This window comes from Brienomyrus brachyistius, chromosome 5 (genome assembly GCF_023856365.1).
Source record: "Brienomyrus brachyistius isolate T26 chromosome 5, BBRACH_0.4, whole genome shotgun sequence".
Taxonomy (NCBI): domain Eukaryota; kingdom Metazoa; phylum Chordata; class Actinopteri; order Osteoglossiformes; family Mormyridae; genus Brienomyrus; species Brienomyrus brachyistius.
Genome location: NC_064537.1, coordinates 8,541,296 through 8,565,970, shown reverse-complemented (window position 1 = coordinate 8,565,970; position 24,675 = coordinate 8,541,296). Strand labels below are relative to the sequence as shown.

At 46.5% G+C, this 24,675-nt stretch overlaps 2 protein-coding genes across 3 annotated transcripts; one reads left to right on the top strand and one right to left on the bottom strand.

Annotated features, from left to right (window-relative positions):
• Positions 1 to 999: 999 nt before the first annotated feature.
• gga1 (golgi-associated, gamma adaptin ear containing, ARF binding protein 1) lies at positions 1,000 to 9,353 on the top strand. 2 transcript variants are annotated; one of them, XM_049012958.1, is made up of 17 exons: positions 1,000 to 1,140; positions 2,253 to 2,337; positions 2,727 to 2,802; positions 2,951 to 3,049; positions 3,414 to 3,537; positions 3,673 to 3,773; positions 3,950 to 4,030; positions 4,406 to 4,543; positions 4,703 to 4,784; positions 4,901 to 5,011; positions 5,105 to 5,224; positions 5,308 to 5,369; positions 5,463 to 5,632; positions 5,820 to 6,049; positions 6,209 to 6,378; positions 6,700 to 6,810; positions 8,000 to 9,353. In XM_049012958.1, exons 1-17 carry the CDS (start codon positions 1,071 to 1,073, stop codon positions 8,108 to 8,110), a joined length of 1,941 nt encoding a protein of 646 aa, XP_048868915.1. In that variant the 5' UTR covers positions 1,000 to 1,070; the 3' UTR covers positions 8,111 to 9,353. The 2 variants fall into 2 exon arrangements, with proteins under 2 accessions (XP_048868915.1, XP_048868914.1); XM_049012957.1 differs by having other exon boundaries at positions 1,083 to 1,221.
• Positions 9,354 to 9,816: 463 nt separating this feature from the next.
• On the bottom strand, positions 9,817 to 21,589 carry LOC125741711 (probable ATP-dependent RNA helicase DDX17). Its single transcript, XM_049012956.1, has 13 exons — positions 21,251 to 21,589; positions 20,214 to 20,370; positions 20,011 to 20,107; positions 19,483 to 19,616; positions 18,925 to 18,990; positions 18,608 to 18,749; positions 16,967 to 17,127; positions 16,714 to 16,886; positions 16,486 to 16,596; positions 15,876 to 15,937; positions 15,345 to 15,404; positions 11,457 to 11,690; positions 9,817 to 11,210 (listed from the first exon to the last, which is right to left on the bottom strand). The coding sequence occupies exons 1-13, from the start codon at positions 21,304 to 21,306 to the stop codon at positions 10,639 to 10,641; spliced, it is 2,025 nt and encodes a 674-aa protein (XP_048868913.1). The 5' UTR covers positions 21,307 to 21,589; the 3' UTR covers positions 9,817 to 10,638.
• Between the last annotated feature and the right edge of the window lie 3,086 nt (positions 21,590 to 24,675).

Here is a 24,675-nt window from a genome sequence, read left to right as displayed (position 1 = left end):
ATAAATTAATTGACAAAATTTGTTTCCCACTGCTGTGGGGGCAGCGTTAGGGTTAGGGTTTGGGGGGGGGGGGACTTGCCTTGGACACCACAACACTCAGGACTGGCCCTATTTACCTGAATTATTCCAAATCACATTTAGTAGTCAAAATAGTTATGCATGTTCCTCTCGACAACAAATTCTACGATCTTTTCAAGGCATTTACTTCATTAAAAAGACCTTGACTGCAACCAGTTAAGCCCTTTAAGTATAGCAGTGTGGTACAGAAAAACAGAAAAGTGTTGCGATAGTTCTAATATATGGATGAAAAGCACTTTACACAGCAGAACCAAATATAATTTAGTAAAAGGATAACTGTTGAATCATTTACTAACTCCCACAATACTGTTTCAATGTGCTAATAACGTAGAGACACATAAGCGAGAAGTGTTACTAAGCGTTACTAATTACAAATAACAGATGGTTCTACCAGCAGGATAAAACAAAACTGTAGCCTTTTAGGGAACAGATAACTGTTCAACCACGGAGTTTCAGATCTGGACAATAAGCAAAATTTTCACATCATGAAAATGATTGAACTTGTCAGATTGATCTGGATCGAATAGTAGGGCTAATATGTCTGTGTGTGTCTGTATATATATATATATATATATATATATATATATATATATATATATATATATATATATATATATATATATATATATATATATATATATATATATATATATATATATAAATGTTGTAATGTTTTATCTGTCACTGCTCTATTCCACGAAAATGGCTTTGCGTCATATAGAAAATACGACAGATCACATTCCTACCTAATGTCAGGGTTTGCTTCTGTAATATTCTGAAAATTTTTACTCTTATTTCCAGAAGCAAGACAGCACGTGTTTTATTATAAGAGCTTCCTAAAAAATTCTCGGATTATGAAAAAAAAAAAAAAAAAAACTTCATTCGACTTCCCTAAACTAAACGAGGAAGCCAAGCACGGTGCGATGACGAACGCAGGATGACGAAAGCGCTGCGCGAGAATTCTACGGCGGAAGTATCGCGAGAGCGACCATATGCGGATGGAGGAATCCCCCAGAAAGATGGCGACGCCGCCGGAGGAAGACAGCCTGGAGTCTCGCATCAGTGAGTTATGCGGGGTTATGGGGCTGCCAGGCGGTAGCGCAGAGTCAGCCATGCAAGGGGAAGAGGGAGCCGCAGCGGGAGGTGCGGTCCTGGACGAATAGGGATTTTAAAGGAAAGGTCGGGAGTGCTTTAAAGAGCGGCTAGCCAGCTAAAATCAGTCGGCAGAGGTGTAACGACAGAGCTCAGCCTTAAATAATTAACGGCGGCGTGCCGTGTCTTAATTAACCATAATAACGCTTTTAGTGGTGGTGGGGAGCCCCGGTGGTTTTGTGTAGGTAGTTGGTGGTTGACGGGGGTAGATGGACATGAACAATGCCTAGAGGCGTTTCGGTGTGTACCGGGGAGGAGTCACTTGTAGGTGTAGTTTGGCTGCCTGACTGGCGATGTCAACACACCGGTAATCGCTGGTCAGCTGTCCAGCCTGCTGAAGTTACTTGTCACGCTGTAGGAGACGCTTAGGTAACCTGGTTATCACTCCCAGCCGAAGGCTAGGGTAATGCTTCTCAATCATCTCCAGCCTTATAGTTGCAATGTCTTGCTGACGTGGTGCTTATTTTGGGGGGTGGGTTACTAAAAAAAATGTAATTTAACACCTCCTTCTATTCATCTGATGAATAGATGTACTGGGCCGTCTTAACCACTTCTGCGTAGTCTGTTTGGATCAAGATCTGTCAGTCGATAAATAGTGTAAATTGGTCTCACAGTGCACGCTGATGGACACCTTTCATCTGCATGCGTCTCTCTGTTTGGAATTTGTATGATCTTATTATTAGGTAGCAATTTGATATTCGTAGCTGCTTGGTGGTGCTTTCAAAGACCTGCTGCTACTGTAAAGTGTCAGGGGCTAAATTACTGTTATTATCAGTTGTGTTTAAGACGTGGTGGAAGGGAACAGAATATGGCCCTTTGAAAATCAAGCGGTGTAATTCTGCCTCAGGTTACTGTTAAAACATGAATACTGTCATGGTAGTATAAATTGCCTATATGCCAGATGTGGGATGAAATGACTTGGAGGTCACCTGTGTGGCTTTCAATGCTGCATGCTGTAATGGTGTCTCCTGAAAAGCTGTCTGTCTGTTCCTCCTTGTGTTTCCCACATTCTGCGTATCCAGACAAAGCCACCAACCCTTTAAACAAAGAGACAGACTGGGAAAGCATCAAAGCCTTCTGCGAACAGCTCAACAATGAACTGGAGGGGTGAGTAAGGCGGCATTAGTTAGACTGGGAAAGAGGGGCAATGCATTGGGGGGGCTGCTTCTGTTTCATTGACATGTCCTGATCGTTTTTTCTTCTCTCCAGTTTTTGGGCTTAAGGACGGGGTGGTTTGTTAGCTAAAGTTTTAAGTGGAGCAAGAAATATATTATCAGAGAGAGATAAGTAGCAGTGCTGTGGTGTGTGTGTGTGTGTGTGTGTGTGTGTGTGTGTGAGAGAGATGGATGTGCTGGAGCATACAGCTGAGATGTGGCGTGGGATGATATGGAGGTGTTTGCGTTCCCGAAGCACAAGCTAAGCCGTGCTGCGTTTCCCCCTCCTGCTATAAACGTGGCCCCCGTAACCCTCTGCCACTGCTGTCTTTGTTGTTGCAGCCCCCAGTTGGCCACCAGACTTTTGGCCCACAAGATCCAATCACCCCAGGAGTGGGAAGCCATGCAGGCACTTACGGTGAGAGAGTGCGTCCCCCTCCTCTGGCCATGAGCTTTGACAGGACGATTAATAAACCCGCATCCATGACATGAGAGCTTACACAGGCTCTTGGCGATTGATGAGGGAGTCCCCCTCGCCTTACATGAGCTGTGCATCACACCGCTAGGTGCTGGAGACCTGCATGAAGAACTGCGGGAAGAGGTTTCACAGCGAGGTGGGCAAGTTTCGCTTCCTCAACGAGCTCATCAAGGTGGTGTCTCCCAAGGTACATGTCATGGCGGCACTTTAATCATTCCTCCTCTTCCTCAGCACGTACCCCTCAGTGCTGGAACAATACATGTATTAATAATAAGGCCTTGGGCCTCTATTTTTTTTGCGTGGGAAGGGGTGCAGCCCGTTGTGAGTAGAGCACTTATGATAAATTATATAACCTTCACAAGCTATTTAATAATGTTTCAGTTTAATAATGTCCCAGTCGGGTGCCTGTAGTTATTTATTTGGTTCACACCTCTTTTCAAAGGTCTGTCGCAGACAGGAGAGCATCATTGCAGTCACAGGTCATTGCCCTGCTTCCCGCCCCATATCTCTGCTTCCTTTGAGTGTGTTCTTTTGTGTCCGCCCCTCTGCAGTACCTAGGTACCAGGGCTCCTGAACCAGTGAAGAAGAAGGTGCTAGAAGTGATGTACAGTTGGACGGTGTGCCTACCGGAAGAGACCAAGATCTCGGACGCCTACCAGATGTTGAAGAAGCAGGGTGAGACCGACGGACTCTTCTGAGACGCGTCTGCAGATGGGCTTGTGTGGACTGTTGGTTCTGAGCCGCAGTGGGGCTGAAGATTGCTGAGTGTTTCGGTTTTATGGTGATTTGGGTGAATGTTCTCCTTTCCAGGCATCGTTAAACAAGACCCCATCCTTCCCGATGACAAACCACTCCCCCCACCGCCACCCAGACCTAAGAACGCAATTTTTGAGGATGAGGAGAAGTCGAAGGTAAGATGAATGAAAAATGAGAGGAGGCCGAATATTTCAGCAGGATGTGAAATGAAACGAATGCATCTGATCTGCCGACTCTTCACTATCTCGCCTCTCCAACCCCCTCCCTGTCCCGTCGTTGTCCTCCTCCCCTCCCTCTCTTCCTCCCTCCCTTCCTCCCTCTCTCTCCACAGATGTTGTCTCGCCTGCTAAACAGCACTCATCCCGAGGATCTGAGAGCAGCCAACAAACTCATCAAGGAGATGGTGCAGGAGGTGAGCAGCCAAGTGGGATTGCGTGTGTGCGAGAGGCGCGCGTGAGTCACCCGGCGTGTGGCAGGCAGCCTGTGTGTCAGCCAGTGTGCCTCAGTGCCTGAAATAGGCCTGGCCAGTGCTGCTCACTGCTATAGGGTTCTCGTCAACACCATATGTCTGTCAGGGCACCAGCCAGGAGAAGCTGAATAGGCTCCCGCCCCCAACTCCCCTGTCGCTCTCTCTGACTCCCCCAGCCTATCCCCCCCCCCAACTGGCCTCCTCTCTGTCCCCCCCCCCCCCTTCCCGACTCCCTTCTGTCTTCTCCCTCTCTTTCTGAGTCCTCCTTGGTTTCTCTCTTCCCATTCCCTCTCTGACCCTCCATCTCTCCCTCCCCAGGACCAGAAGCGCATGGAGAAGGTCTCCAAGCGTGTCAACGCCATACACGAGGTGAAGGAGAGCGTCAGCCTGCTCACCCAGCTGCTCAGTAGCTACAGCAAGGAGACCTGCTCCCACAGCAATGCTGAGCTCATCAAGGTGGGCCGGGTGCCAAGGAAGGAGGGCTGCCGCTGCCCGTAGCATGCTCCTGCCCCACTGGCACATGCAGATATTTCCCTGGTTGGTGTGGTGGAGCCAGTGTGACCCACAGGCTGCACGTCGAGCCTCATTGGCGCTGATGTTTCTCTGCGCCTGCAGGATTTGTACCAGCGTTGTGAAAAGATGAGACCCACGCTGTTCCGGCTGGCCAGTGACACAGAGGACAACGATGAGGCCCTGGGTGCGTGTCCCTTCTGGGCACGGTGGGGGTGGCTGGGCGGGGCAAAAGCGGGGTGTGGCAAAGTGAGGCAGGGCTTTCTCATCCCCCAACATGGTCTCCCCCTTGCATGGTGACAGCGGAGATCCTGCAGGCCAACGACAGCTTGACTCAGGTCATCAACCTGTATCGGCAGCTGGTGAAAGGAGAGGAGGTGAACGGGGAAAGTTCTGGACCATCGCAACTCTCAGGTGTGTGCAGACCAGCCCCCCAATGGGTCTGGAAGAGGGGTGTGTTTAAAATAGAACAGTTCAGCTAAGCTATCTCCCACCCCTCTCGTTCAGAAAGTAGCACGGCCCTCCTGGACCTGGCTGGCCTGGACACAGAAGTCCCTAGTCAGTCACGTGACCGGCCACCTCATGAACTGGGGGCCAGCCTCCTTGATGACGAGCTGATGTCACTGGGTAAGAGGACCTCAGTCAGCGAATCCATCTCCTTTCCTGTCTGCCTCGGCATGTCGCACAAATGCCTCGTTCCTCTGTCTCAGGGCTGAACGACGTCACTCCTGCCTCCCAGCCCGGAGACGCCACTTCCTGGAACTGCTTTCAGGTGAGGTGACAGGGATGTTTCCTTGGTTACTGGACAACTCGCCCATCTGCTTCCCCCGAGTTCACCAGACCTCACCGCTGTTGCTCTCGGCAGTCTTCCGACAGCACGGATCCGGCCGTCCCTGCAGCGATGCTAAAGCCGGCGGTGACCACACCCTCACAAGCCCCGCCCCCATCGGGGAACAAGGCTTTAGAAGAGCTAGACATGTTGGGAAAAACTCTCCTGCAGCAGTCGCTGCCCCCAGAGAGCCAGCAGGTCAAATGGTAGGTAAAGTGTGTGGGTCTGTAAATTACAGACAGTGTGTGATTGTGTGCTCTGTACTGGACTGCCTAGTCCACTGCCTTGTCCACTGCACGTCCTGAGATAAGTCACAGTGATTCTGGAGTTAAATTAGAAAAGTAAAAAAATGGATAAAGGGCGGGATGTCATTTCTGATTCTACTCCTTTCAGGGACAAGCAGCCCCCTCAGTCCAAACCCACACTACGTGATCTCCAACACAAGTCCAATGCGAACCCCAGCCCGAGTGCGGCCTTTTCCTCTGAGCCTCCTGGAACTCTCCTGAACTCCATACCCGGCGTGGGAGTGCTTCCGCAGGGAATGCCGTCTGCTTCCGCTCTCGATCCTCCACGGGAGATTTCCCTGAGCAATGTGATCGTGCCGCTGGAGTCCATTAAACCCAGTAAGACAGACAGCTCATATTCCTGCCTTGGATTGCTTCCAGCTTCTTTAAAGGCACTCGTGAGACCCACTTATTTCCACCAAACGCCAATTAATTAATGTCTGCCCTCTCTCTGTGCTATTTCTTTCCTCTTTCCAATCCTTCCCTCCCCGATCTCAGGCAGCTTATTGCCCGTGACCGTGTTTGATCGCCACAGCCTGCGGGTCCTGTTCCACTTTGCACGCGACTCCCCCCCCGGCCGGCCCGACGTGCTGGTGGTCGTCATCTCCATGTTGTCGTCTGCCCCTGTTCCCGTCACCAGCATCCGCTTCCAGGCAGCCGTCCCCAAGGTGAGGCTCTGCCTTCGTGGGTACACACCCCACCCCCCCTTAACTATATCCACCTTCATTCATATGCATCAGGCTCCTGCTACTTGATGATTTCACTTAACACCGTTTTCTGCGGTAACTGTGTTGAGTGAAAGAATATGAATCCATTATATAAACCCTGTGTGAATTGAAAGTATCCTAAACAAACGTAATTTTACTTTAGCTGTAAATATACTGTGGAAATATCCATAGTGCTTGATTTCTTTTTTGTTCGTTTTTCGTTCACTTATATTGACAGAATAGCGAAACATCTAATGTTTGCCCCTCCCACTTGCCCTTCAGATAATGAAGGTGAAGCTTCAGCCCCCTTCGGGGACTGAGCTGCCTTCCTTCAACCCCATCCTACCCCCTGCTGCCATCACTCAGGTGCTGTTGCTGGCCAACCCCAGCAAGGTACATCCGTCCGTGTTCTTGCGTCTTTGCGTAGAGTGGGCATGTAGGTGTAAGATGTTATGAAGTGCTCACAGTAGCATTTCTACATCTGGGGACGTATGTATGGAGAGTGTTTTGTGACAATATTCAATAATTAATTGTGATTTAAATTATGTACATTATAATGTACATTTGTAATTTAAATAGTTTAAGCAAAATTTACGTGATATCAGCAACCATTAATATTATCTGTCAGGCACCCATCAAACTCCGTGGACGGGCTCTAAACAGAACCTGACATCTGATTGGTTACATTGCAAACTAAGTCACAACAGATCGATCTTGCCTAGAGGACTGAATTCTCATTTATAACCACATTTCTGGCATCCTAAAGTTAGGAGAATTCATTTACGCTGTCCTAACTTTTACTGGCCACCACATAGTGTTATAGCTAAACTTATTTAATCCATATGGCTGTTTTTTTTTAATTGCTCTTACACAACCAATTAAATGTAAGGAGCTTACTTTATATACTTTGGGAATGAGTTGCATACTGTTTTGGTAAATCATGGAAGCGATGAGCACTGAAGTGGCGGTGAAGAAAGGGACAGCTCAGCAACCACGACATGTTGTGGATAACCAAGGTAAAAAAGATAAAACCATCGGTCTTGTGGTGGTGCTTTTTGCTGCTTCAAGTTAGACACATTAATTAAATATAAGGATGCGCCGAATTTATTTTTGGCCGTCAGAATATGGCTCTCATTAATATTTTAGGTGCACTGCTAATCTGCTTACCAAATTGTGGGCGTAAGTAAACGTCCCTGTAGTACTGAAATACGGGCATCCGGACACGTTGACACCCGTCATCTAAAAACCTGGCGATTGTTGCACTTGCGCCGCATAATCATGATATCATGCAGCCCTAATTTAAATAGTCATTTAAATTACACATTCATATTGTTACAAAATACCCTGCATACATTATAGTACAGCTGTGGATGCTGGTATCAGAGTCCTTCAGAGCAACAGTCTGTAGCATGAATGGGATACATTTCTGGTCTGTTACAGGCATGGTACTGTTGACATGTTTTGCTAACTGAACATTATGTAAACAATATTGTCAGCATTCGGGATTTGTTTTCAAATTAACAATATAAAAACATGGGACATTTTTATAATGTACTGTGCTTCTGCTCCATTTTTGCTTCAGGAGAAGGTCCGGCTGCGATACAAACTCACCTTTGTCCTGGGTGAGGAATCCCATGATGAGACCGGGGATGTAGAACAGTTTCCTGCACCAGAAACCTGGGGAAGTCTTTAGGAGGATGGACCGACTTCCTGTCACATGACCCTCTGGGTGTCACATGCTCCAGCCCTTGCATTAGAGTTCCGTCACTGTCCCCAATGCCCTCTTTACATGTTCATTTTTGTCTTTATTTTAATCCATTCCAATCCAGCTCGACAATAATAAACAGCCGATTTCTGCTCCCTTACTGTATTCTAATGAACATAGATGTATTTTTCCTGTGAATCAAAAACCTGAATGATTTGACTTCAAATTTAAAAGCAGTATATTTAAAATTTAACCTGTCTGTGTGGCTGTGTATGCTGTACAATACTCTACTGTGCTGTAATATAATATAGTACAAGGTATTGTATTGTAGTCTTTTTGTGCCCAGGATGTGGGGCAGCTGGTCCAGCATAAGGGCGTCTTGTGTGAAATGATTTGCTACTTTTTTTTCCCTCCCTCCAGTGATTCAGCTACAGCAATTTATAGCAATGGAATGTCTCCTGTTCTCTCCCACCCACCCCAAATATTCTTGTCTGTGCAATGCTGTCATCAAACTTCATTACTTTTGAGTAACACTAGTTTTCCATTACTTAAGAACTCCTATGCCTGAAATGTATGGAAAACAGCGCTTACCTAAATTCTGTTGTCTATTGCTGTGGTTTGACAGTGAACCACCCAGTACATAGACAAACGATCAATACTGAAGTCTTATTTTATATGCCGTATGTGCCTATTCTGACAAATTCTGATTGATCTTGTATGTATATATGTGTGTTTTTTTTTTCTTTTGTCTGAGATGTAGGGTGTAGTCAGCTCTGGCTGTTGTTTTTGGTGTGTTTAAGAGTTAGGGGGACTTTGCACTTGGTTACAAAGGGCAAGATGCATAAAATGCTGCTACATTTAGATCACAAGGTTGTTTAGCCCTAGTTTGTATAGCTTGTTACAGGACAGAACTGAACAACAGAAGGTATAAACAGAAACACTTCCGGTCCCTGCAACACGACGGCATCACCTTCCCCAAGGCCTCGCCACCCTCCCAGCATCAGATGAAATCTATCCTGTTGCCCGCAGGGACACCCTCCTACATGCGCAACACGTGCAAACCGGATGCATCTGTTCACAAGGCGTGCGTGTTACAACTCTGTAAATACTGTCAGTATTGCAATTATGTATATATGCCAAAATACTAAACGCTTCAGAATTGAGGGGCAACAGGAAAGGCAGTAAACATGCATATTTAAGGGAAATAAAGCATTTCCTTTTCTGAGGTTTAGCACAACGTTATGTCGTTATTCAATGTAAGCGGTCACTGCCCCATTCCACCACACAAAGGGCTCATGAGAACAGCAACAGCTACTGAACTACAGGTTATGCTGGAATACCAACACCGACTTCCAGAGGTTTCACAGAAACTGCTCAGGCAGGCCCCAGGTTATGGACAAGATCCGTTCCTTAAATCTGTCTTGCAGAGTAATTTGTAAGCAAGTCAGAATAATACTGCAACATAGTACATAAGAGTAATAAAAGTAGCAACGTGTGGTACTGTACCTCAAGCCAAGGAACAGTGAAAAGCACGTAATGTTTTCATGAACGTCACAAAGTAGCGCATGTTTGTTTCTACAAACCATTGTATACAAGACTGTATGGCGGTCCTTTCGTAAGTGTGAGTTGAACGCAGGTCAGACGTTCTTAAGCCAGGGACTACTTGTACTGTAAATACAACATATCCAAAAGAATGTTTTTAAATCTTTATTAAAACCTGGAAAAATATAGAAAAGTACATCATTACAGGAGAAACAATGCCTATGGAGCAGCCAGGGGAAGAGTTTGCAAGCAACCAAATGCATTGCAAATTCCTGATGTTACCATCAAAACGGAAAAATGGCATGGGGGGAAAACCACATATAGGAGCAAGAAGATCTGTGGATGCATGAAACATTGAAAAGTAAAGCAGCTAGCATGCAGTACTACCAAAACGGTCTGGGTGGGGAGGGTGTGCTACTCATCCTGTTTTATTCATTTTAATGGGAAAACATTTAAAGCTGCATAAAGCTGATTATCCTGATTTTCTTTTCTTTTCCAAACCCTTAGCACAAAAAGAAAAGTTTGGCGTATCACAAACCTGTCCAGTTGTTAAGGAGTCCGATTCCAGGGGCTCCCCACTGGACCAGGGTATGTGGATGCTAAGTGATTCATTGTGGTACCTACCTCTAACATGAAAAGACAAATTACAAATTTTAGAAATATGCACATTATTGGGAAAATAACACAGGTCCGTCCCTCGGATCTCTGGCAACCAAATGATTCCACAGGAACATGCAAACACCGACAAATCCACAGAGGCTATCGGTAAATACAACACAAGCACGTTAAACTGCCAGAACTGACCTATTAAATGTTTGAAATGGTTTTATATTTATCAAAATAGTTTATAGCTAACCAAACTATGCTTTTCAAGAACTCAAAATAAAATTTAAACCCTACAAAATTACAAAAAGCATTACCTATTACCATAATAATGATGTGACGCTTAACATTTTGGCTTAAGATGGGGGCTGTTACTTCCTAGGTGGAGGGGGAGGAGGTGGTGGAGGAGGGGCAAATGGGTAAGGGGCCTGAGGCATGAAGGGCATCATGGGAGGCTGAGGAGGGGCAAACTGCTGGGCCATCAGGGGCTGGGGTCCGGCCGGAGGTGGGGGGGGCGGGCCAGCTCTGGCGGCCAAATTCACAAACTGCCCCTGCTGCTGCTGGCCTGGCTGCTCAGGGACTCCACTGCCCCCCCCACCAGTGGCCCCAGCTCCTGCCTGGGAGGAGGCCCTGCCGTTGTACTGGCTAGTCCCACTGTAGTTCTGGTACTGATCTTCCCCCAAGCCACTGAACGACGAGGCGGAGTTCGTCCCCGTTCCATAGCTGGAGCCGCTTCTGCCGTCTCTGCGGTCCTTGTACGACGAGGATGAAGAGGACCTGTCCCCGTCCCGGCCGCTCCCGCCCCCTCTGCCGTCCCGGCCGTCACCGCGCCCGTCTTTGCTCCCCCCGCCGACGGTGCGCATGCGCCGCTCGCATTCCTCCTGGTACATGAGGTTGGGGTTGTTGGCGTTGGAGGCTGTGTTGCGGTATCGGGACCGACCACCTGCGGGAGGAGGATTACAAAGATGCCGGTCAGATGTGGGCGAACCTTGACAAAACAGCATTAAAAAAGTTTAACTGTTGAAGGTTTTATGTATTCTGGTTCTAAAAGTTCAGGAAAACATTGGGACTGACACCACATGACACTACGTTAACTGCACACCCCCTAACACGCCCCTCCATCTCCTGAACACCTTACGGCTTCCGCTGCGTTTCTCGTGCCAAAGCGGCGCCACGTCCGAGTACTCACCACCTCCTCCTCCGCGGCCGGAGTCCACCAGCTGCAGCAGCTTGGGGTTGATGGCCTGCCTGGCCTCCTCCAGGACTCGCACCAGGTCCCGCGCTTGGCGCAGGTTGCCCGGGGTGAAAAAGGTGTAGGCCGTGCCCTTGTTGGTGCTGCGTGCCGTGCGGCCAATTCTGTGGACATAGTCCTCGGAGGAGTTGGGGTAGTCATAGTTGATGACAAACTTAACATCCTCCACGTCTTAGGGGTAGGAAAAGGGCATTTGGGAAGGATGAAGTTCATTAGGGAAAAAGAAGAAAAAAACAAGTCAAAACAAGGAAGAGACCAATGAGAAACATGGCCTTTTCAACAATGAAGGCCAGATCAACTTACCTGCACCACTGAACACTACCTGCGACTATGAGTGGAGCTACAGAAGCTCTCAACAAACTAAACCAAAATACAAGCGCGACCCAAGCTGCACCAAAAAGAAAGAAATGATGCTGCATAAGAGCGACAACATCAGACCTGGGTGTGCAATTGCATCAAACCAGAAGAAAAATGTACTGATAACACTGAAAACTGGTGCATTTTTCAACCAAGACACGTCAAGAAAATACAGTAAAAAGCAAACGTGATATTTTGCGGGTCTTTCCTTTCGTGTTAAGGATTTGGGGGAAGGCAGGGAGGTGTTGGTGTGTGTGTGTGTGTGTGTGTGGGGGGGGGGGGGGGTGATTCCGATGGTGGTCAGTAAGCTTTCAGAGAGGAACCCAACAATTTTTAAAAAGTCTGTTTCTCATTACGGAGAAGAAGGGGCTCGGACAACATTGCTGCAGTCGAGTTTGAATGTCTCCTTTTCACAATCTCGATTGGGGGAACCTGGACCACTGGAGGTATCCAGAAAGAGGAGGCACAGCTGTGAGGAGCAGACAGATAGCACAATAAGGAGCTTCACCTTCTCTACTCTATAGCAATTTACTTCACTCAGATTCCGTAGTACTTCCATAGACCTGTGTTAAATGCAGCAGATGGAGGAGGGCGGGGGGGTGATGAGGTACTTACCCTGTTTAAGAAGTCTTTTACAGGGCTAGCTCCCTCTGTCCCCCCCGATCAATCCTGGGTCATTTGGTAGGGCTGGGGAGAGAGGGGGACAAACTGACCCCCCCTCCCATACGCCCAGAACTCCAGACTGGAAGTGAACCACGCCCCCTGCAGTTCATGCTCAAGGATTGCAGTTCCTTGACCAACTGGAGTGAACCAAGTTCTTACTCTACCTCCAGGCCCCGGCTCACGCCAAGTCGGGGCAGCCTTCATTTCCTTGTTTCTCCCTCAAAAGCTTGCTGGTGTCACAGCTAATACAGTTATTGCCAAAAAAAAACCCGATAGGGATTTGAGACCCAGCTTCTGACCAAAGAGCAGAAACGTGGTTCTTTGTACCCAGCAATACTTGAGCTGCATCATACTGGAGCAAACAGCGCGAGCAAAACCACACACACACACACACACACACACACACACACACACACACACTTCCGGTGAGCATCAGAATTTGTCTTCTACCTCCTGTTTAGCAAACGTCAGAAACATGCCTTCACTGACCTAGCAGACTATACAGTCTCAGAGGGCTGCAGCTATAAAACCTCGTCCAACTGCACAAAGACACAGGACCCAAATGCCACGATCCACATGTAAGAAAAATAAACGTTCCAAATAACAGACAACAGATACCCTGTGCCACACTTATGCAAGCTGTCAGCCTGAGAGGCCAAAGTGGTGCTGATATATTTACTTCGGGGTTAGGAGTCTTTTTGGGTGTGGCTACCTGATATTGCAGGAACCCACACAAAGGAGACAAGCAAAAGGGAAAGACCAGGACTACCGCCTCCCCCGGTCCGTCCAGCGACAGGCAGCATGCCCGAGAGCCCAGTTTACCCTTCCTTCTTGAAAAGGTGAGATGGGGGGTAACCGCAGTAACAAGAAACAGACAACGGCTTCAACAGAGTTGGGGGGGGGGGGGTTCATTGGGGCAGGGTCTCAGAGATTAATGTGACCTGGCTTAAACGTTCGCCTAGCAACTGCAGATTTTACCATTGGTTTGGTCGCTGCACACAAAGAACCGTCACATACATACACAGATACAGACAAGGGTAAGGTGCGAGAGAGAGAGAAAGAGAGAGAGAAAGAGAGAGAGAGAGAGAGAGAGAGAGAGAGAGAGAGAGACTGGGAAGAGAAACATTCAGGATGGAATTAGTTAACAGCCACGATAACCAAACGGGCTGAAAAGCAGGGCAGGATCTGTCAGAAAAGCGAGATAAGAAGTGGTGAAAGAGTGCAGAGAGAGAGAGAGAAAGAAAGAGTGAAAGAGAGCAATGAGAAAAAGACTCTTCCAGGCCAGGACTCCTGCCAGCCAGGACCAGACATGACGCCCACAGCGGGGTAGCCAGCACAGCCACACGGGGGCTCGGGGCATCGGTGAGCATGGTGTCGGGGGCCACAGGGGCAGCAAAGAGGGGGGGCCTCCACACCGTAGATTCAAGCCTGCACACAACGCATCCCAGCCACATTCTAGTCCCTTTGTGCACACAGCCTGTCTGTTTTTCACATTGCCCTTCGTTCCCCCTGCCTATCCTAAAACCACATAGACGCTGCCATCGTCCTGCTCTAAGCAATGTCCACAACGCTCTCCTTTCACATTTCACTGACTCACTGGAAACCAGCTACCACAAAAATCAGCAAACGCAGGGCCAAGCGCAGGCCCGAGCACAAGCATGCTGCAGCCCAGAACCTGCGTCAGCTAATACCACAAGCATAAGACATGACTCCAGACAGAACCGGAATTTCCCAAAGAGCAGATCATGTGACTAAGATTAAGCACATGAAGGCCCGTGATGGGTGCCGAAAGTCTGCCAATTAGGAAATCCTTCGAGACAACGTGACTGGGATTTAGCAGCACGGCACTGAAGCCATTTTCCTCGTGCCGCCGATGACCATAACAGCACGCTACAGCAAACATCTCGGCGTTCTGGGAGGTCGCTCCGCCCCGCAATGCCCCTCTTCTGGCCCCCCAGCTCACTCCCCGCCCCGTTCTGCCCCGCTCTCAAATTTGGAATCCCAGCCAGCCTCTTTCCTGGGGGGGGGGGAGGCGGCAGGGAAGGCGTATTATTGAGGGCTGTGTTTAAGTCTTTTTCGGAGAGATAGCTGTCTCAGGGACTGATAAGCCAGGCCCCCTCTCCGCAGTTTCTCTCCGACTCAGGCTTCGTTTAGTCATGCCTAGGTCCGGCTGCAGGCTCCCAAGGGCCTGTGCGCTTCTAGTGTAGGAAGAGAGACTTGGAAAGAAAGAAAAAAAAAACACACACACAAAACCAAAAAAATAATGAACACAAGGAGAAAAAATTGGTTAAAATAAGTGAACAAAAGTGGGGGCTGCATTATGTTTTTTGTCATCCCCCCCCTCCTAAGCCACCCGCCCTCCCAGTGTGTGCCCAATCTGAACCCGCGATGTCACACAAGTTTAGCAGAGGCCTGTTTTGTGCTTTGATTGTGTTGCTGGCCATTAACCCTTTACCCACGCTGAGTGAGCTTCACCTCTGAAGGTGCGACTGATCTTACAGCAGCAGGAACCCTGCAGGTTTCATTCCGTACTTACGGAGCCATAGGGGGGAGGCGTTAAGGTGATAAACTGCACCAACTGCAGCGCAGATACGCAACATTAGCAGGGCACAGGCGTGAACGCTTTATGACGAAGGAAAAATATCTGAATACATGGTGTAACAAAATGGTTAAACCTCATGGGAGTGAATACATGCCAGAATTGTTCTTCTTGGATAAAATGCAATCCCAGTGTAAAAGCTGGTAGCTGTGAGAGGGTGTGTGTGTCGCACGTGTGTTTGTGGGAGATGAGCTGGCGAGACATACCAAGACCGCGGGAGGCCACGTCGGTGGCAATGAGAATCGGGGCTTTGCCACTACGGAACTCTGGAACCAGCAGAAGCACCAAGTTAAAACCCAGGTAGAAAAGTGAGAATGCTGCTAAAAGGAACTACAGACAACCCCGTGTTTGCCCTCCGTACATCACAGAATCAGTCTCATCATAAAGAGAATGCAGAGGGAAAAGGGCCCTACCTTTTCTACCAAAGCATCAATGACAATTTCCTCCCAAAAATAACATGTTTTGTGGCCTGTCGGCATTTCCTGAGTAATTCTCAAGGCAATGCTTTTGTGCAGACCTCTGGCATGACGCTTTGGTGTAACCACAGTCTTCCATTGCCAAAAGCCACATGCTTTATTCACATATATAATAAAGCTAACTCCATACTAGTCAAAACATTTATCACGTGACCAACGAGCGACTGGATGATGCCAAGTGTTTGCAGGGCTGTGACATCTGCGGCATTTTCTTCATCTACATGCACCTGTCAGGACTTGATAACAGATTGATCTTCTTACCTGTCAGCACCCAGTCTCTCTCAGGCTGGCTCTTATCGCCATGGATACACATGGCAGGCCACCTAGAAGGCACAGCACAATTACAGGCTCAGAGGACACCCAGAGACCTGGAAGGCTTGTCCCTGGACGGGTAAGCGGCCATTTTCCCGCAGGATAACTGCAGGCAAGCCGCTCGGTCTACACGGCGGCTGTTAACTTACAGCACAGATACAGAAACCCGTGCATGTGAAAGTTCACCTAAAGCGACAAGCAGGGCAAGATTCAACTGAGAATAAATTTCATAGTAACTGAGAAGCACAAAGAAATTGTCCCCCCCCATTAACATCTCAAAGAAGATCCTCTTTTGAACCCAGCTAAGGGTAAACACACATAATGAGGGGGGCGAGCTAAATGCGATATGACAACACTGATCCAACAACAGAAAGACCAGCTGCGCCATCAATCGTAACCTGACTATAGTAATGAGACTGTGCCATTTGCCATCATTAATGAACAGCATTATTACACAAATATTCAAATCTGTTGTCTTCAAGCATGAATACCACTGTCAATACATATAAACACAGCACATGTGAAGACCCAAGAGTGTAGCGTCCAAGCTCCGCCTCACCCGTCTCGCCTCATTCGACGTGTAAGCTCATCGCACCGCTTCTTGGTCTCCACGAAGATGATGGTCTTGTTCTCCTTCTCGGCCATGATCTCCTCCATGAGCTGGATCAGCCTGAAAGCCAGGGAAGTAAAGGGGAGACATGAAGGAAGACGGCGGGGTTACGTCTACACATTTGGACCACGATTCCAAGAGACCTGCCCCTTCCCGTCACAGACAGACAACCCTCACTTGTGGTCCTTCTCGCTCTCCATGCACACGTCCACGATCTGGAGGATGTTGTGGTTGGCACTGAGCTCCAAGGCACCCACGTTGATTTGCACGTAGTCCCGCAGGAAGTCCTCCGCGAGCTGACGCACCTCCTTTGGCCAGGTGGCGCTCCACATCAGGGTCTGCCGATCCGGCTGGGGCACACGGAGCGAGGTCATCATCGACACCGCTAGCGAGTCAGCTTCCTACAACAGGGGCCGGCTGTCTCTCTTACCCGGATCTGGTCGACAATCTTGCGGATCTGCGGCTCGAAGCCCATGTCCAGCATGCGATCGGCCTCGTCCAACACCAGGTAGGTGCACCGTCGTAGATTGGTCTTTCCTGCTTCCAGGAAATCAATGAGACGCCCCGGGGTGGCGATGCAGATTTCCACTCCTGTAACAGAGAAAAGGGTGTGAGAAACCGGCCTTGGATACAACCCCAGATGTCTGAAGCCATCTTCAGATTATCCGAGCAGGAAGGCACTCCCTGACATGTGGGCAGATGGCAAAAATCACACCCAATACCCAAGTGATGAGCGGAGTCAAGCGTTTCAAGTGGGAATGTTCAGTGTCGGACGACATGAGCAGCGAGATTGTAATGTACTGCACATTTGAGAAAATTTACCACACATTCATTTAAAACTAGCCAGAACATAAAATATTTAAACAATATAAATTAGTCAGACAATTCATTTTTTTTTTTATAATTATCCATTAACAGGCTAAATAAGTACTACTCTCAACCTTCATAAAGATTACTTAAGTAAACCAGACCTGCGCAAAAAATATGCAAGACACATTGTTTACAGAATTGCTAACGCAAAAAGGCGATATACATCTATAAGTAAAACTTACATTTTACCATTTAATTTATTTAATATGTGCTTTTCATTACTTATTTCTAGTACATTTCTGGCTTATATTTTTTGTACGGCATCTTCAATGACAAAAGAAGGTAAGGGTTTGTAGAACAGACTACTTAGATCAGTCGAGAACTGCCTGAATAGGGTTCTCTCACAAATACACTAGCTGAACATTTTACATTAAAAAATCTGGTCTGACTTATTTAGATGTTATTAAAACATGCATCTCTGTTTAATGCTGGATCAAGGATGGAATCAAGGTTGAGTCGAGTCCAGGATAGAATCGCACGAAACCGGGCATTTGGAAAAGTTAATGGCTCTGTTGGGATAATTCAAATCTCTCACACTCAATGCAGAATTTTGAGTCTAGTTAATTTTCGGCATTTCCCTTCCTGAGGGAAAAGGGAATAACGAGGGTGACCTGAGCAAACGAACTGTAACAAAGGAAACGGTACCATTTTAGTGGGGGGTTGAAAACACCCCAGGAGATGGAGAGAGTCAAGTTAACATGGGCTGGGATCTTAACCAAGGAAAACAAGGATCAGGGCAGAGAAAAGTGATCAAAATTAATTTATTTCAGACTGCTTAGATGCACATGCCCAGTCCGTAACGCACTTATAAGCACATCTAAAGAGAGCCACAACTGTCTCTTAAGTTTAACTTTTGTATCTCATTAAGTAGAAAAGAGGATCATCTGTTAAGGGATTCCCCCCCCCCTTAGAGAAACGTTTCCCAAATTGGTTCTCGGGGACCCTCAGACAGTCCATGTTTTTGCTCCTTCCCAGCTCTGGGCAGGGAGCCAAAATGTGGACTGTCTGGCAGAGAGCATGGAGGGAGCAAAAACATGGACTGGCTGGGGGCAGGCAAGGATCAGATTGGGAAACCCTTTCTTAGACTTTTGCTGATAATTGAATACATCAGCTTATTTTATCAGTATAACACTAAGTATGTGCTCTGGGTCCCTTCATCTGACTTATAATCAGCCCACATAATCATAAGATGACAATGCACCTCGTTCCAGGTCTCGTATCTGTGGCCCTTTGGGAGCGCCTCCATAGACACAGGTACTCTTGATGCGGGATGACTTTCCATAATCATAGGCCACCTGCTGCACCTGCTGGGCCAATTCTCGGGTCGGAGCCAGAACCAGGCACTGGAAAAAAAGGGGGATGAGACTGGGAATACTGGAAACAGAGGAGATGACAGCCCAGTAATAAGTACAGGGAACAGATCACTGGGTGCTAAACATACAAAATGCCTACATGCATTACTACATACGTATGTACACATTACTACACATGTACACACTACTTATGCTGTGTACTTACAATGGGCCCATCTCCACGCTCCAGGTAGGGCTGGTGGTTGATGTGTACAATTGCAGGCAGGAGGTACTGTGGCACAGAGAGGTAGAGAGGGTTAAAGGCCTAGCATGAGAGCACATCAACCTACCAGCAGTACTTAGTAGGGGCGCTAAGGAGAGTAACAAAACCATCACTGCCATGATTAGAGCAAGTCTGATTTAAGCCAGTATTTCTCTATCTGGTTCATGGGGACCTAAGGTTGGTTCACGTTTTTGCTTCCGCCCAGCTCCTTGCCAGACAATCCACATTTTTGCAGGAGCAAAAATGGACGGCCTCAGGGCCCCCAAGGAGCGGTTTGAGAAACACTGATCTACGCGGCCTACTTAAGCCTCATACCTACCCATCCACAGCTATTTTGACACTAGCCAAGATTTAGTTTTGAAATAATCTCCTATATCTGTGCTACCCAAAGGACCTCACTTCTGTCTACACTGCAAGAAGAATTATCGCAGGGCTTAATGGGTGCCTTTCCATTCCGCTAGGGTGTCGTGCGTGTGCTTCCATGTGCAGAGCGCCCCTTACCGCCAGCGTCTTGCCGGAGCCGGTCTGAGCAATGCCCACCATATCCCTGCCACTAAGGGCCAGGGGGAAGCCCTGCGCCTGGATGGCTGTGGGTTCCTTGAAGTTCTGCTGTATCAGCACATCCATCACATACTCTGAAGAACAGGAAAAGCATAAGGGCTGCGTGTTCAAAGGCGTCTCTGTGTCACTGCGACCCCGAGCAGCTTAATTTGTCTGAATAAAAACCAAGCGGTTTAAATACATCACCAATGCATACAAAATGAAGGTCAACTAAATTTAATAAGATGAGATTAAAGTACCCGCAATGCTAATACAATGCTAATACAAAAAGGTGACGAACAATTAGTTAAAATCTGTGTCGCACTGTCACGAAACATTTTCACAGGAAACATTTAAGCAATATCAAAATACGCTGCGAAAAAAAAATGAGAAAGTGTTACAGAACCGTATGCAGAAAAAAAAAATCATGTGACACAGGCATGGTAAGAATGCATGCCAACAGTCTATCAGTCAGCAGCTTTTACTCACGTGGGAAGTTTGCCTGGTGGAAGGCAGTGACAGGCTTGGGGCAGCCCGTTCCCCGGATGGTGATCTCCTTCTTCCGGCGAAATTCTTCTATATCATACTAAGGCACAAGATGCAACATATGGCACAGACGGTGATGGGCATGATCAGCTGGGACCCAAGTATACAGTTCATGGAGGCAACACCTGCGGCTGTTCTGCAAGTACCGGCGTCATGCGCTGGACCTCGGCATGCTCCTGGTAGAAGTTCTTCTCAAACTTGGGCAGCTCGTCCAGGTCCCACTTCTTCTTGCGGAGACGCTCCCCAGGGTTACCAAACTTCCGTGGGGGGGAGTAGGCATTCCGACTCGACCCAAAACGTGTCCTTGAAGGTTAAACGGAGCAGGGAATTTTGTGACAGTATTTAAACCAGTGTTTCCTAACCCAGGACCCAGGAACTTAATGTACAATTATTTCAATGCTTCCCAGAAACACTTTTAATGAATTAGTCTTAATCTGTTGCAACATTTAAAAATCACACATGCTTAATGCAGATTTTGAGTCTCGTTAATTTGAACATGTATCACAGAATGCTTGAAACTGGAAATTAGTCAATCCAACCATCTTCACCCCAAGTCTGTCACAGTTGAGGTCTGGAAATTAACGTTAATAATCGATTGGTGGTTATGGACAGATGTATGTTTGTTTCTCAAACGGACCTTTGGCTTTGCCAGTTTGTTATCCAATCAATACACTGATCGATCAAAACCAGTCATTTAACTGGTAAACAAAAACAACACATCCAGGATTAAACACTACTTTCTTTTCAAAGATTGCTGTAGGCTATTCAAGTACTTTTTAACGATGCCGCCAGGGACTGGAAACATTATTTCCTTAGTAACTAGTTAGTATGTTTATGAAAATTTTCTCTTTTTTCCTTTAAAGGAACATACAATACATACAACTCTTTGGTTTACTGAGACAAGACATTAAGATGATTATCATTATAACTGGCAACATTTTTCGCTTACAATTAATTTTTCACGATTGATTTTAAAGTTTAAACCGAATAATGGAGTTGAGTTTTTGTTTTGTTTTTGCAGTCGCTTGCCAGTTGAGGCTCACGGGAGTACCGCTCAGCTTGGCAATATCGCAGGTTAGCTAGCTAGCTAGCCGTCTCAAATTGGCAAGGTCGGCGAAATTAGCCACGAAGTCGCGCTCCGTCTTACTAAATCTTACTTTTTGTAAGTAGGAAAAGCACTTACCCCCTATCACGGCCTCGGTCTCTGTCTCTGTCCCCATATGAAGAACTTCCGCGCATTTTCCCCCAAACGAGACAGCTAGCTTCGTTAGCTATCTCAAATTTTCAAATGGCTTCGAGCTTGGCAGCTTATAGAATGTTTGGTCTTTCAAACGCTTGTCTCTGAAACTAAAGAACAAACAAAAAGAGTAACCCCTAATTTAAATAAAGTTTACTTTAATCCCGTTTCAAATGCATATACTTTATACTTCGAATTACTTTTGCAAAACCCCTCTTCCAAACAATTGTGTGCGATAAGATGGAGGTTCCGTCGACGGAAAAAAAAACCGTCAGCCGTAACTCTCCCAGAGAACCGTGGGAAGACGGTGCTAAAATGGCGTAGATAGTTTTCAGGAATCTGCGTACTGCCAGTTAGACTGTGACGTAAATTACGCCGGCAAGGCCAATGCAGTGTTTGTCTATGTTCTGCAGCTTTTCTTTGTTATCGTCAGTATAATACACGACAGAGATCAATGTACTTGTATTCAGAGTTCAGATAATGTTCACGTCACTGTCTCCTGAAATCAGTATTTATTCGCAAATAAAACTAGGAATAGTAACATTGACATATTATATTATAATTTTACGCGAGTGTTACTATGACTTACTGCACATCTCCAGGACTGGCAGTTCAAATCCTGCCTAAATTCTTTGCGTGTGTGCACATGTGTGTCTACCTTACCTTGTGGGGACACAATATGATGAATACACGTTTTTTTCTGTTTCCTGGCCCCTAAAAAGGAAAACTTAATTTTCTAAAAATCTGTGACTGCAATAAAAAACTAAAACTGCAAAAAACTCTTGTATTTTGTTTGGTTACTTATGATTATGGTTAGGGCTGGGTAGAGGTTAAGATTGTCAAGGTTAGCATTAGCATTTTTCCCATAGAAATGAATGAGAGGTCCCCACAAAGATATGATTACAGGTCTGTGTGTATGTGCATGTACAGTAGCTTGCTTATTTTTCCTGTATCATCTGGCTTTCCTCTAGGAATTGTAATGACCTCAAGCAGTCAAAAAACATGCAGTTAATTTAACTGGCAAGATCCTGTAGCTTGTTCATATTCCCTGTGATGGATTGACATCCCACCCAGGTTGTACTCCTAGGACTAGGATGCTATCTAGGACACGCTCCCATCCAAAATTAGCAGTTCGGAAAGGATGGAAAATAATCGCTGATATACGTATACAATGTGAAGCATAGTACTGATATTTAATAATACTAAACAAATCAAAGAAAAACATACTTTAGGCCTTCCACAACGTTTCTCAGAAGTTGTGTCTACTTTCCTTGCCGTTTCTTCTCCTTAGAGCTTTTGAGGCAGTTTATGGCCAGAGTGGATTTATTCGATGGGCTACACATTCTCTGAACTTTTGTACAGTTGTGAGAACAGCAGGCAAGCCAATGATGCCACACATTCTTAAGAGAATGTTACATAAAATACATGTAATTGAGAACAGGAGATCGTCTGTATCCATTTCATGAGGGAGTCTAGGGGAGAAAAACAGGAATTTTGGATTATGTAGATTTGTGGGGCAGAGTGGGCCAAGATAAACCCGGCTGTGCCTTCTCTGATATTCATGGCAGTGCTGCATGCTGGGCAATCTCGTGTTGGAAAGAAAAACAAGAATCGTCATCGTAAAAACAGGATAGCAGAGAATGTACATTATATGTCACAGCATCTAAGATGTTACCCAGCAGACTCCACCAAGCTCCACGTTGGCCCGTTGTTAGCCATCCGAGGCTCAGCACACATGGGGTGATTCGGGCACCAGTGATTCAACCCATTTGTTCAATGTCAGGCCATTATCGACTTCATCTGCAAACCTCAAGTGATAAGTAAACTCTCTATATATGCAATTATTAAAATATAATTATTATATTTTTGCGATTTAACGCAGTATGGTCTTTTTAAGTAGTGCTTCCTCGACTGTTCTAGAAACTTCAATTTTGTCACCGAAAGTGGAATAGCGACATCTGCTGGCAAACTTCTGAAAGCTACCTCAGTGCCTTAGACAATCCACTCCACAGTATTAGTATACCGGAGCAAAAGGCACTGATTAATCAGCACGGCATGTCGTAATCCCTAATGTTACGTGAGTACAGCCCTTTTGTTTCCTACTCCTGATAATCAAAGTTGTGCCCATTCAAACATTTTCCAACTGGTAATCTTGTATCCTATCAAGAAGAGGGTATAAATCAGGGGGAATGGGGTAGGCACACACATGCATGTAATTCAGAGCTACCAATTCACTTAGCCACATGTTTTTGGATTAACATGATGTCGGATGTATGGTGAACCAGTGAAAATCATGCTACCTTTTCCCTACTTTGTGGATTTTGTGACTTTTTCCCCACCTTGCACGTTCTATGTGATTTTTTTCTCCACTTTTTCCTGCAAAACATTCCATGACAGCAGGAATTTTAATCTCACCAGGCGATAGATGCATGTAGGGCCACTTCCCCCCCTTCTACTCAACAAGATCTGCAATTCCTTGACACAGCAAATCGACGCATTATTTCCATGATTATACTTTGGGGAAGTCCAGGTAGGTTGGCCTCAGCACTCCTGTACGACTCTGTTTGTCATCCCCGTGAGATGTGTGAGATCGACAAGTACATATCTCCTGCAGAGCTTTATATCAATCTAGACTGTGGCACAAAGAAGTTTTGTGATACAAGGAAAAGTAGTACAAACATCCAACTTTTCAGGAATGATTAATCAACAAAATGAGTGTAGTATGATATAAGAAGTCAAAGGGACAATGGGGATTTCGCCTGGAATCACTAAAGTGATAAGGCAGTGATTGAGCCTCCATTTGGAAGGGATGTGGATAAAGTACTTACACATCACAGTGCGAAATCACAATCCTGTCCTGTCACGGATTCACCAGCACCTAGCCAATCATATGCAAGTTCACCAGCAAACACTCCACACATTACTTAGTTGAGGGGTTGGGGGCATATATACCTGACCAATCAGAGAAAACCTGTGAGAGAACATGGCAACACAAGAATAGGATTCAAACCCTAAATGCTGCACAAATCGTTCCACTCCGTTATCATAATGGCTTGTGCCATCATTATTGCGAGGTAGAGCTATGGGTACATTGGCTTTTACCAGCAGCCCCTGGTCTATCGCACTCAGAGTCTGGTGAGAAATTTGAATATAGGCCACTGGGTTAAAATGCACACGGACCGTTTTTGTGGACTTTGCCCTTTTCCTCATTTACTCCAGTCATGTTCCATATTATTAGGGTACATCATTATCTTTAGTTATTCTTTTTCAATAAAATGCCTGTTATGATGTATGTGTCATATATGTTTATGCAGTAAAGAGAATTTCCCTTCAAGGAACCAATAAAGGGCCCATTCTCTCCCTCTCTTTCG

Excerpts from the sequence above, each read along its gene's own strand:
- LOC125741711 (XM_049012956.1), bottom strand. The coding sequence starts at position 21,306 with ATGCGCGGAAGTTCTTCATATGGGGACAGAGACAGAGACCGAGGCCGT. Across the intron at positions 18,750-18,924 it reads AGCGTGGAGATGGGCCCATT|TGCCTGGTTCTGGCTCCGAC; the intron begins GTAAGTACACAG and ends CTTTTTTTCCAG. Across the intron at positions 17,128-18,607 it reads GATACGAGACCTGGAACGAG|GAGTGGAAATCTGCATCGCC; the intron begins GTGCATTGTCAT and ends TCTCTGTTACAG.
- gga1 (XM_049012957.1), top strand. The coding sequence starts at position 1,098 with ATGGCGACGCCGCCGGAGGAAGACAGCCTGGAGTCTCGCATCAGTGAG. Across the intron at positions 1,222-2,252 it reads AGAGGGAGCCGCAGCGGGAG|ACAAAGCCACCAACCCTTTA; the intron begins GTGCGGTCCTGG and ends CTGCGTATCCAG. Across the intron at positions 6,379-6,699 it reads TCCAGGCAGCCGTCCCCAAG|ATAATGAAGGTGAAGCTTCA; the intron begins GTGAGGCTCTGC and ends CTTGCCCTTCAG.